At 58.4% G+C, this 11,920-nt stretch overlaps 1 protein-coding gene across 1 annotated transcript; it reads right to left on the bottom strand.

The window, feature by feature from the left end:
• Positions 1–588: 588 nt before the first annotated feature.
• NES (nestin) lies at positions 589–11,920 on the bottom strand. The gene is made up of 4 exons (XM_083476922.1): positions 10,251–11,920; positions 8,387–8,511; positions 5,991–6,064; positions 589–5,800 (listed from the first exon to the last, which is right to left on the bottom strand). The coding sequence occupies exons 1-4, from the start codon at positions 11,448–11,450 to the stop codon at positions 1,638–1,640; spliced, it is 5,562 nt and encodes a 1,853-aa protein (XP_083333048.1). The 5' UTR covers positions 11,451–11,920; the 3' UTR covers positions 589–1,637.

The following is an 11,920-nucleotide window of genomic DNA, read 5'->3' as shown; positions in this document are numbered from 1 at the left end:
GCTGTCACATAGAAGAGGGAGCAAGCTTGTTTTCGCCTGCTCTGGATCTAGGACTCAAACCAATGGATTCAAATGGCAAGAAAAGAACTTTATGAGGGCAAGAGCCATTGGACAGTGGCATGGACTCCCTTGGAAGGTGGGGGACTCTCCCTGATGGTATTTAACCAGATGCTAGGTAGTCAGCTGTCAGAGATTCTTTAGCTGTGGTTCCTGCATTGCAGGGAGTTGGACTAAATGACCTTTAGGGGTCCCTATGATTCTATGACATCTGTGCCCCTCCAGATGATGGCCTCTAGCCTACCAGCCCCAGCAGCCAGCATGGTCGATGGAAAGGGCTGGGGACAAGGATCATTCAACAACCCCTGGAGAACCACAGCCCCCCACTTTGGAAATGGAGACTTGCATTCCAAGATCCCTTTGAGATCCCCAGCCTATTTTCTTTGACAAGCCCATGTGCCCTGTGTTCTCTGTCTCTCCTCCGACACCCACACACCCAAAGAGAAAGCCACATCAAAATAGAACGCTTTGCAAATCACACATTCTTTGTAAAAGTCCAATTTTAAAAACAAGACGCTGTGAGTTTGCAAGTGGTGGCAAACAAATTGCTTTTATTAGCTTATCAAGGAGGTTCAAGTCGGAGGAAGCCGGGGGTCCGTCTTGCTGGCTCCTTATCTGAAGGCAACAAAGCAGCAGAATTCTTAATTCCTGCACCTCAAGGCAGCTGCATCTCTCTCTGCAACAGGGTCCACCCTCCACACCCCAGGATCTGCTGCCTGCCCTTGGGTGGCCCTGCCCCAGCCCTGCTGCAAACACTCCTCTTGCTGGCTTGTTTATAGGGTGAACTTCAAAGCAGCACTCCCATCAAATTTGCACTTGGGAGACATTGGCCTGACTTGCACAGAAACCAACATTTTTGCAGCTTAAAACCCACTTTTCAATCTCCATAAACTGCCCCCAAGAAGCAGGAGGCGGTCAGACAGCGAGGAAGGGGGGACCCAGCTCAGCGATACCTTGATCTGTGGGTCGAGGAGCTTAAGAATTGCTGTGCCAGCCACAAAATCCTGAAAAGGGGATGTGCCAAGCTGCCTTGGGGGTTTGTTTTTTGCAACGTAACTTGGAGGCTGACGGTTCGAGGATTGAAAGCGCTAAGGTCCAAAGGGCTTGAGTGTTGGCACTGAGGTGTTAGATCCAGCCACTCCCCCCACAGGAGCAGCCAGCCCCACAGGTGTCACAAGGCTTCGGACTGCCCCTTCTCCCAAACAACTGGGCCCACTTTAAGGGGAAGGGGAGGCCTATCGTGATTAAAACCCTGGCCCTATATCCTGCCACCCTATAAGGCACTGGGCTCGAATGCTCACTCCAACAAACAGGAGGTTTTTAACAAATCGCTACCATAAAGTCTCAAAGGAGGTTTTTTTAAAAAAGAAGAGTTCTATCTAATCAAAGCTTTTGATTGTCAATTTGACGGCCTATTTTTATTTTTTAAATGAAAAATGGTAGTATGGCATCTAGAAAAACAAAATTTAAAAAAGTTGTGGAGGTTGTGGGGCATGGGAAGAGAGTGATCTCCTGGTCCCCTAGAGATCTTGCTTTGCCTCTGGCAGGAGTCAGCTGCTGGGAGGGACAAAGGCAGGGTTTCAGTTGTCTTCTGAAAACCATCTCTGCTCCTCCTCCTCTTCCGTCCGGAAGTTCAGGTGCTGGTTGGACTCCAGGTGGAGAACTTCATCCCCAAAGTGTGGTGGGACGGAGACGGCCCCTGGATCAGCGCCCTTCCCCCCTTTGACACAGGCAGCCTGCAAGATGTCGACAAAGAGGTTCTCATTGGGATCTGTGGCCTCCAGGCCTTTGCCATGTCCCAGCAGAACCTTCTCGTGAACTTCCGGCTCCACATCTTCGATCCTTGGTGTCTCTTCATGGGACGGCACTTGAGGCGATCTCTGGTCTGCTGTCACCTCCACCGCAGAGGGATCGTCCAGCTCCTCCCTGAGGAACTGCTGGGTGATGGTAACCTTCTTCATTGGTTCTTCCTCAGAGATGCCCCCATTGCACTCTGTCTCACCAGGCTGGAGGACCCCAATCCCATTCAGGATCTCCTCTGTGAAATCAGCAACGCCGGGGTCTTGCTGCAGCCCATTAGCATTGCTGTCAGCCCACAGAGGATCAGATCCTGTTGGGTCTTTGGCATCGGGGAAGGAGATTTCTGGGGCCTCTGTGGGGACCTGGGAGTCACTGACATCGGGCAAGGCAGTTGGTGCAGCCCGGCTCTCCTCTTCCTCATTCTCCAGGGATGGACCTTCCTCCCCTCCTGTCACTGTTGGTTGGGCCTCAACACACGGCTCGGCTGCCTTGATCAGCTCCTGGTTGAACTCCAGAGCTTGTTCCACGATCTCCAGGATGTCAGCATCTTTCATGCTCTCTCTTGAGACGCTCGCAGCTGTCTCGCCTGGGAGATCCTCGCCACGTGGGTCCCCCTCAGCCACATCTTCCTGTGGGAACTGGTCTTCTCTTCTGCAGATTTCAAGGTCCGTTGTCTCCTGGGCACAGGGCAAATCTTCATCCTTGCCACATGCTGGAGCCTCTGGTCCTGTGAGGTCTCCTCCCTGCACATCCAAAGACCCTTCTTCCCCCTCCAGCACAATTTCACCCAAGTCAGCCACGCTGGTCAGGGGAGAAACCTTGTGGCCACCTTCAGCCTCTGTGTCGCCTTGGTCACCCAGCTCCAACGGACCGTCCCCTTCCACAAAGGCATTTTCCTCCTCGTTGCTGGGATCCAGCCGTTCTACTTGGAAAGTGCTGTCCTCCTCTGGCCCCCAAGCAAAATCCTGGCCAGGTTCTTCCTCACAGAACTGTTCTACAAACTGGGCTTCTTCTTCCACCTCGCCCCCTTTCTGGAGGCCTTCCCCACCAGCCAGCTCTTTCTCAGATTCTGCGTCCAACTGTGCAGAGTCCTTTGCAACCTCCTCCCCTCTGAGCACTTTGGAGTCTTCTTCAAGTAGGTTTCCATCACTTCCGATGAGTTCCAGAGCATCTGTCGTAGGTTTTCCTGAAACTTTGGGATCGTCTGTGCCTGGGATGGGAGCAGCTTCTATGGCACATCCTCCTTCCTCTTCTGCACCTTCTTGTTTGTTGATGTTCTCTTCTGTTGGGGGGCTGTGCAAACTGTCGTCCTCTGCTGGAGGATGTTGCACCTCCTCTAAAGACGTGGATCCATCTTGGGTCACAAGAGGCAGTTCTGCAGCCTCTTGGCTCTCTGGAGGCATTTGTGGGGGCTCCCCAGAGGCAGCCAACATCTGCCCCTCATACAGATGCAAGGGGGTGTGATCCGGCAGAGTCTCCTCCAGCACAATCGCCTTGCCACTTTCCAGGCCCTTCTCAATCCCCTCGGTCTCATGGCTGGCATTTGGGGAGCTGTCCCAAGATTCAAGGGAGTCCTCAGACCCCAAAGACTCACTTTGTGACTGACCGTGGCTGGTGTCGGCCTGGTCCTGGCCCTCAAACCCATCAGTGGGGCTGCCCTGCACTTCTGGGGGAACCTCCACCTTTTTGTCAGCAGGTGGGGCCAGGCTTTCGCCCAGGTGGGTGGCCAGCTGACTTTGGAGAACCTCTTCTACTCTGGCCACTGCTTGCTCTTCTTCCTCTGCCTGCGCATCGGCCTCATCCTGTTCAGCTTCCGGGCACCATGGCAGGTCCTTTGTCTCCAGGGGAGCTGCTATTTCTTCCATCTCTAGAATGCCTGCCTCCTCCTCCTCCTCCTCCTCTTCCCTTTCTGCCTTGGAGGCTTCTGGGCCCACCACCAAGCGCCCCTCCTGGATGTCTCTGTCAGCATCAAGAGCAGCCGCTGGGATCTCTTCTCCTCCTTCTCCTGCTCCCTCCTCCTCCTCTGCCAGTTGCTGCTGCTGCTCCTCCGAAGCATCTCCTGCCACATCCTGCTCCTCTGCCTTGGAGATCTCCCCTTGCCCCGGGACATCCTCGCCTCGCAAGGCAACCTCCATCTCCTGGGAGCAGACAGGCTCCGTCTCTGAGAAGCCCTGCTCCTCCCTGGCATCTCCATTCCCCAACCCATCCTCTCTCGGGGGCCTGGGAATCTCCTCCTCCCCGCTCTCTTTGCCCCCCTCAGCATCCCTTGCACTTTCCACCATTCTGGGCTCCCCTTCCACGTTCTCTCCTTCCTCCCTTGCGGAGTTTTCTTCTGCCAAGGGGGTCTCCTCCGCAGGAACGGCGTCAGGTTCCTGGGATGCCTCTCCCACCTCTCCCTCCCGCAGGGCCAAATCCATCCCTTCCGGAGAGGCTCCTGGTGCCTGGAGCTGTGCCTGCTCCAGCTGAAGAAAGGGTTGCTCTGAGCAACTCTCTGCCGCCCCATGGCTCAGTGGTGCCACGTTCTCACAAGCAACACACTCTTCTGCCTGCAGGAGCTCCCCCTCCAGCGCCTGCAAGTCCTCCTCCTCCTTCTCCTTGGAGGGGCTCCACAGCTCCCTCCTTTCCTCATCCTCCGACAGGTGCAGGGCTTCTGTGCTCACCACCTCCAGGTCTTCCGCTTCCTCCAGGTACCCTCCCGTGGCACCTGCCTGCTCCTCTGGGGGGCTGCTGGCGCCAGGGTCCCAGCTCTCCTTCCCCTCCCTCACCGCCACAGCCACATCTTTGCCCAGGGCACCTGCCCCTTCTGGGCACTCGGGCACCTCCTCACTGCCGTGCCCCCCCTGCTCTGTGCCACATGGTGGCGGGGGCTCCTCGCCTTCCTCTCCCGGAGGCACCACTTCCTGGTAGGCCTCGATCCTCCCGGTGACCGGGACTCCGTCTGCAGTTTCCCTGGCCTCCCCTTCTACCTCCAGCAACCCCGTTTCTTGTGGAGTTGGGGGGTCTGTTGCCAGAGCCCCCTGAGTCTCTCCTTCATGCTCCTCTGCGCAGGCCTCCCCGGGGCTGCCGTTCACCTCTGTGGGCTCTTCAGAGCCTCGGTTGCCCCACATGAGGTCTGCCCCTGACGGAGTGTCCCCAGTGTGCTCTTTCAGCACTTTCTCTGCAGCCTCTTTCGCCAACTCTGTGCTGGGAGGAGAGTCCGCTCTGCCTTCATCTTCTAAGGGGGGAGAGCCGTCCAGAGGGAGGCCGCTTGGGGAGTCAGAGCCCTCAAGGAAGCCAGTCTCTGGCCGGACATCTGCCGCGTTGACTACTTTGAGTGCGATTTCCAATGCTTCTGTAACCAGCCGGTCAGGGTAAGGACCGTTCTGGGTCGTGGCCTCCCCTGCTGGCTCATTGCTGGGACACTCCTCTTCTTGCTCTTCCTCCTCCTCTTCCTCCTCCTCCTCCTCCTCACAAAGTCCTTCCTTCTCTCCTGCTTCAGTCTCTCTGCCACCCCTCATGGCTCCGTCCGCCTGGAGTCTCTGCTCGGTGCCCAAGCTGGATTCTTCCAAGCCGTCAGGAGCCGCAGTGTCGAAAGGCATAAGGGACTCATGCAAGAGCGACTGGGAGACAGCTGTGATTTGGGTGGCCCTCCAGACCTCAGTCTGCTCAAAAGCGGGCAAGTCGACGGGTGCCAGGACGTCTTTGGCTGGCAAGGGGTCCTCAAAACTTATGGCGGAGGGGTCCGGGAGGATGGTGCTGGCCTTCTGGAAATCCCTGGCCAAGGGGCTTCTGCTCTTGGGGGGCGCAGAGGAAGTGAAGCTGCCTGCTGAGGACTCATTCTGGCCCCTGGGCGACCGGGGCTTTGCACTGGCCTTCGGGAAGGTGGCTGGGCTCAGCCAGGGGTCTCGGGGGCCCAGGTGGCCTCTGTCCAGGGACAGGCCGTTGCTCAGCTCCAGCTTCCCATCTGTAGAAAGAACAGAGACGCAAAACATTTCTGTAGCTTGTGATCCCTGCATTCCAGTGGGGTTAGACTAGATGACCCTTGGGGTTCCCTTCCAGCTCTACAGTCCTAATAAGCCTCTTCCATGGGATTATTGCCATTCCGATCATTCTCCCTCCATCTCTCTCTCTCTCTGTGTCCCTCTTATACATACCTCTGATGCCACTGGTCAGTTTGAAGTCGCCAGCCGGGATCTGCAGCCTGGTACTCTCAGCCTCCAGGAGGGTCCTGGAAAGAAATGTGGGAGAGGGGCTGGTTGGTTTGTGGGGTCTCTTGGGAGAAGACAGGGCACTTGCCTGCAACGGGGGCTCTGCAAGCTTCTTTAATATCCCGGGCCCATCTAGCTGACGGGCAGCAGCTGCTCTGCGGGATTTCAGGCAGGGAGCCTCTCCCCAGCCCTGTCGGGAGATGGTGCCCATGATGCGTTGGCCCTTTGGCCATAGGACCTTTGGCCTGCAGAGCCAGGGCACCTCTTCCCCCTCCACTGAACCGAATCCTTCAAGATTTGTTCTCGCACAGAACCCATTTTAGAGGGGACAGAGGAAGGCCATCAGAACCTCGGAAGAGCCTGCTGGATCCGGCCCCTGGCCCAGCCAGCCCAGCCTCCCGCTCCCCCAGTGGTCAAGCCGATGCCTCCATGGGAAACCCGCAAGCGGGATCCCAGCACAAGAGCATTTGCTCCCCTCCTGCCATTTCCAGCTTCTGGGATTCAGAAGCGTTTTTGCCTCCAGCAGAGCTTAGACCTCAAGGCTGGCAGCCATCAAGAGACCTCTCCTCCTCCTCCTCCATAAACTTGTCCAACCTGCTTTTAAAGCCACCCAAGCTGAGCCCCCCCCCCCCGCCTCTTGTGGAAGAGAGTCCCACAGTTTATACAGGGTAGGGAAGCCCTTTCTTTTATCTGACCTGAGTCTTCCAGCAAAATAAGCCACCAACTGCTGCAGTGCCTGTGGAGGCGTGGAGCCTGCAAAGCCCCCACCTCATCACTTAAAACACGCCAGGCGATTTTTGAGCCCGTTAAGAGAGTTATTCCCAGCCACAGCTGCATTTGGGGCCCATTGGGGTGATGTCACGGGCAGCCTCTGCCGCCTCCTCCTCCTCCTCCCAGGCAGGGCCCCCCTTTCTCATGCTAATGGCAGTGCTGAACCCCCTCAGCGGCCAGCCCACTTTTGTCCTGGAGGAGCCATGCGGGGAGGGGGCTTGTGAGCCAGAGCCCAGTTCCCAGGAAGAGGAGGGGTCTCTGGGGGTAGAGGGAGAAGAGAACACAGGCCACAGGGATGAAGAGAAGGGGCTGTGGGTGTTCTTTGGGGGTCCCTCTTCCTTCCCCTTTGGGGGGGCACCCAGAACACAGCCTGGGAAGCAGGGTGCCGAAGCCCGGACGCTTCACCGAACTGGGGAGAGTTAGAGGGGACGCCTGGAAGAGTCTGCTTCTGCCTATCCAGGAACAAGTGGTGAAGAAAGGGGTTTTTTTTTAGTTGCTGTTTTGTCAATATTGCTTTTTGGATCATAAATGCCTTATTGGTTATTTGTTAATCATATAATGTGACTTATGTTGTAATTGGGATGCTTGCCTTTGTTATTGTTATTGTTGTTGTTGTGTTGTTATTTTAGTTACTGGTGTTTTAGTGCAGTTTTATAGATCAAAATTCTTTTACTGATTATTTCTTATTTATGTTGCACTTGTGATGTCCTGTTAAGTTACTGTTGTTTATCAGCTGCTTTGGGATTTGCTTGAATGGAAAGTGGTGTAGAAATAAACCACAGAATCACAGAGCTGTAGAAATCAATTAAATCAATCAAAATGGGGAAGGGTCTCTGGAAAGGAGGAGGGGAGAGTTGCTGCTGCTCCCTTCTTTTTCTTTTTTTTTAAAAAGAGCTGTATTGCTTTTTTAGCAGGGGTAAGTCGGGGGTGGCGCTGTGGGTTAAACCACTGAGCCTCTTGGGCCTGCCGATCAGAAGGGCAGTTCGAATCCCCACCACAGGGTGAGCTCCTGATGCTCGGTCCCTGCTCCTGCCAACCTAGCAGTTCGAAAGTGGATCGGGCAAATTTCAGGAGGAAAAGAAGGCTTTTCCGTGGCTACCAGCCGCGCTGGCTCTGCTCTGCCTCCGTAGAGGCAGCAGTGCATCTAAATCCCAGTTGCTGGAATCCACAGGCGGGGAGAGGGTTGCTCTTGTGCTTGAATCCTACTTGCAGGTTTCCCCAAAAAGGCATCTGGTTGTCCATTGCGAGGATGGACGGCTGGACTAGACCCTTTGGCCTGACCCAGCAGCCAGGATCTTCTGTGGTCCTGACGGAACCTCCAGCTCCAGAGGCAGTCTATCTAACTTCCCAAGCTCTTTGGGGCATTTGGCCCCTGTGAGGACAGGAGGCTGGACGAGATGGTCCACCTTTGGCTGGATCCAGCTACAGGGCTCTTTTGAAGTTCACTCAAGGAACAAAGCCAGGGCGGGCAGAGGCCAGAGGGCCAGGCTGCTCCTGTGCCACCCCCCCCCCAGGCATCACGTGGCCCCCACCCTTCCCAGAGCAGCCCCTGGGGCAACGAGCTCTCTCACCGGTAGGTGGCCACTTCCAGGCTGAGGGACATCTTGAGGTGCATCAGCTGCTGGCGCTCCTCCAGGACCTGGGCGATCTGGACTCTCAGGGACTGCTTCTCCTCCTCCAGGGACTCGATGGCCAGCTGTTGAGGCAGAGGAGAGACAGAGGTGCCTGTCAGCCACGGAAGGGCCACCATGGCAGGTGGGCTGGAGGGGAGGACACGGCTCCTGGCCTGGGAATTGCCAGAGGAGCCTCCACCTCCCCTAGAGCCCCAAGGGTTCGCCCCCCACAATGCAGGAAGCACAGATCATCTCATGGTGCCCCCCAGGATGACGGGCGTGGCAGCAGGGAGAGCGTTTCCTCTGGGTGCTTTGGCTCAGGAGACACCCTTCGCCAGGGGGCATCAGCCAGGGGGTGGACTAAATGACCCCTGAGGTCCCTTCCAACCCGACAATTCTAGGATTCTGTGATCCTTCCAGGGTCTGCCTTGTGACAACGTGACACTCTGCCTTGCAGCACAGCATCACCTGGGCCTGCTGAAGGGGGAATGGAGACAGGCTTCCCCAAAGAACCTTTAGGCCCCCCCATGTGGTCAGCTGAAGCTTCCTCTCCCCCCAGCATGACCCATTGTCAAGGCTGAAGGGAGCAGGTGGCCGGCAATATCTGAGGACCCGAAGCTCCACACTGCCACTACCTGGCTGCCTCCAAAACCACCCCTCTCTCTTTCCAAGTGAGCAAGAATTAGCAGAAGTCCCAGTCCTGCTCCTGAACCACAACCTCCCTGCCCTCCTGTCCCCACACCCCTCCTTGCCCCAAATCTCTCCCTGATTCCACATCTGGAGTCCAAGCCCACAGCAGCACACAAACCACAAAAGAGGCACAAATCATAGAATGGTGGAGTCAGAAGTGGCGCAAAGGGTCATTCAGTTCAGGAATGGTGGGCAGCCGGGCAGCCGCTCTGAAGACAGGTGGCTGGACGAGGCAGACCCCCTTTGGCCAGCTGGACCTTATAGTCTCTCATGCCACGGAGGGAGCAGTGAGGGGGCCCTAAAACTCCTCCACAGGTGTGGAGAGGGACCCTTTAGGCAGAACAGCATACAAACTGGAGTAGGAGTGAAACCCACCCTAGGGCAGGCCGGAGGTCCAGCACAAAAGAAGCAGCAGCAGCAGCAGTCTAGAAAGCTGATGCAGATAGGAAAGAGAGAAGGCTCTTATTCCCCCCAGCCAGGGCCAGGCATGTGTAAAAGGGTCCAAGGTAAAATGGGAGTTTTCTTGTCCTGGGAAAAGCCAAAGCTTTGCCCCTCCCACCCCCTGGCACAGACGCAGACTCTTGGGATCCCCCCTCTTCCTGCACGCTCAGAGTAGGGAGTCTGGCAGGAGACCCCCCCCCCGACGGGTCCAGGCGCAATGTCCTGCACGTGCAACAGACCCCCTTGGAAGGCGACAGGCTCTCCTGTGCTGGATGGTTTTAAGCAGAGCTGAGATGGCCCCTCTTGGGGATTCTCTGCGCGGGATCCCTGCACTGCAGGGGCTGGACTTGACCACACTTGAGGTCCTAACTCTATTGCTCTATGAACCCCCTTCCCTCAGTGACCAGGCTTGGCTTCGACCCTCTTTGACTCATGGGCAGATCAAACCCACAGGCCGCCCCATCTACCCAACATCTCCACTCGCTTCCCTGGTGGGCGGGTCCCTTGGACGCTAGAGGAGCCGCCTGGCAGTTCTCTCGCTGCTGCTGCCGCTCCTCGGGTGCCTTTCCAAGCAGAGGGGGTCTCTGCCCCCGGCCCCCAAATCGCACAAGCTGCACCTGGAACCATGGGGTCGGGAGGGACCCCCAAGGGCCATGCAGTGCCGCCCCCCCCCGCCCTCCTGCTGACCCACCTGGAGCTGGCCGGCCTCGCCGTGCTGCTGCTGCCACTGCTGCGCCAGGCTCTCCTCCAGGACCTCCTTGCGGATCTTCAGGCCGGCCAGCTCCTTCTCCAGCTGCTGGAGGCGCAGCTGGCCCTGCCGGTTGCCCTCGGCGGCTCTCCAGAGCTTCTCCTTGGCCTCGCCCAGGGCGGCCTCCAGCTGCCAGACCTCCGCCTGGTAGGTCTCGGCGGCGCCCTTCCAGAGGCTGGAGAGGCGCTGCGCGTAGTCCTCCACCTCGGCGGGCTGGAAGCAGCCCTCGGCCGTCGGGGCGCCGCGCCGGCCGCTCTGCAGGCTCCCCCCGCCGCCGGCCGCCTCCTGGCCCAGCGCCGCCTTCTCGTCCCGGTGCGCCTCGTCCAGCGCCCGCACCTCCTGCTCCAGCTGCGCCGCCTTCTCGCGGAGCCACAGCTGCGCCCGCCGCTCCTCCTCCAGCTCCTTCCTGCTCCGCGACAGCATCCTCTTGGCCTCGTCGCGGGCCGCCCGCTCCCGCTGGCACCGGCCCGTCGCCTGCTGCACCTCGTCGCGCAGCGCGTCCCGGGCCAGCTCGGCCGACGCCTTGTCGCGGAAAGCCTGCTCCAGGGTGGCCCTCAGCGCCGCCACCTCGCCCTCGTAGCGCGCCCGCCACGAGCCCTCGGCGGGGCTCAGCCGCAAGCCCTGCACCTGGGCGCGCAGCCCCTCGTTCTCCTCCTCCAGGTGCTTCACGCGCGACAGGTAAGCCTCCAGCCGCTTGTTGAGGTCCCACATCTGCAGGGACTCCTCGCCCAAGGCGCGGGAGCCCACGAACGCCTCCATGGCCGCCGGGGAGCCGGGCTGGACGGCAGCGAGATCGAGACGAGACCGAGAAGCAGGCGGAGTCCCGGAGCGAGGCGGACGGGGCTGGGCAGCGAACAAGCGCCCCGGCGCAACAGCACCGCTATTCATACAGGCCGGGGGGAGGAGGGGGGAGGGGGCTGGCCTTAATCCCTCCCCCCCCCACTCGAGGGAAGGCGGACGAAGGAGCAGCGCGGAGCCCAGCAGCAAATGCCAGAGGGGCTGCCCCAGGGGAGACGGAGCCATCTGGTCTTCTGCTGCTCCAGAGGGCAGGACCCCGACGCCAGTGGCAAGAAAGGAGATCTCGACATTAGCAAGACCTTCCCGATAGTAAGAGCAGTTGCACACCAGAAGGGGCTCCCACATTCCTCCGCAGTTTTTAAGCAGAGGCTGGATGGCCACCTGTCACGGGCAGGGCAGCGGTGCTTGCTGCGTTGCTCGGGGCTGGACTGGATGACCCTTGGGATCCCTTCTAACCCTGAGATTCTAGGATTCCAAGACCAAGAGAAGGGAAGAGACCTTCCTGCCCCCTCCTGCTTCAGATGGCAGGGGGTGGCCAAGAAATCTGGAGAGGAGAGGAAATTGCGAGCCTCTGACAACTGGCAGCGCCCGGTCCGCGGGGCGGTTTGTGTCGATCCAATGCGCTGTTCGTTGGATCGTTGAGCTGGGAGGGGCACCCAAGAGGTCATCCGCTCAACCTCTCCCTGCTCAACGCAGGAATCTTGCGAGTCCAGCCAGTGCCTCTGCTTCAAATACCTCCAGTGAAGGGCAGCGCTCAACGGGGGGGGGGGGCAGCGTCTTTCCCCCTGGCGGACCAGCTGTTCCCGTTCACTTTC

The sequence above is a fragment of the Podarcis liolepis genome, assembly GCF_965112155.1.
Source record: "Podarcis liolepis genome assembly, chromosome: 15".
NCBI classification, from domain to species: domain Eukaryota; kingdom Metazoa; phylum Chordata; class Lepidosauria; order Squamata; family Lacertidae; genus Podarcis; species Podarcis liolepis.
Note: the sequence above shows the minus strand (reverse complement) of the source record. Positions and strands in the feature narration are given on the sequence as shown.

Excerpts from the sequence above, each read along its gene's own strand:
- NES (XM_083476922.1), bottom strand. The coding sequence starts at position 11,450 with ATGTGGGAGCCCCTTCTGGTGTGCAACTGCTCTTACTATCGGGAAGGT. Across the intron at positions 6,065-8,386 it reads CTGGAAGTGGCCACCTACCG|GACCCTCCTGGAGGCTGAGA; the intron begins GTGAGAGAGCTC and ends ATTTCTTTCCAG. Across the intron at positions 5,801-5,990 it reads ACTGACCAGTGGCATCAGAG|ATGGGAAGCTGGAGCTGAGC; the intron begins GTATGTATAAGA and ends TTCTTTCTACAG.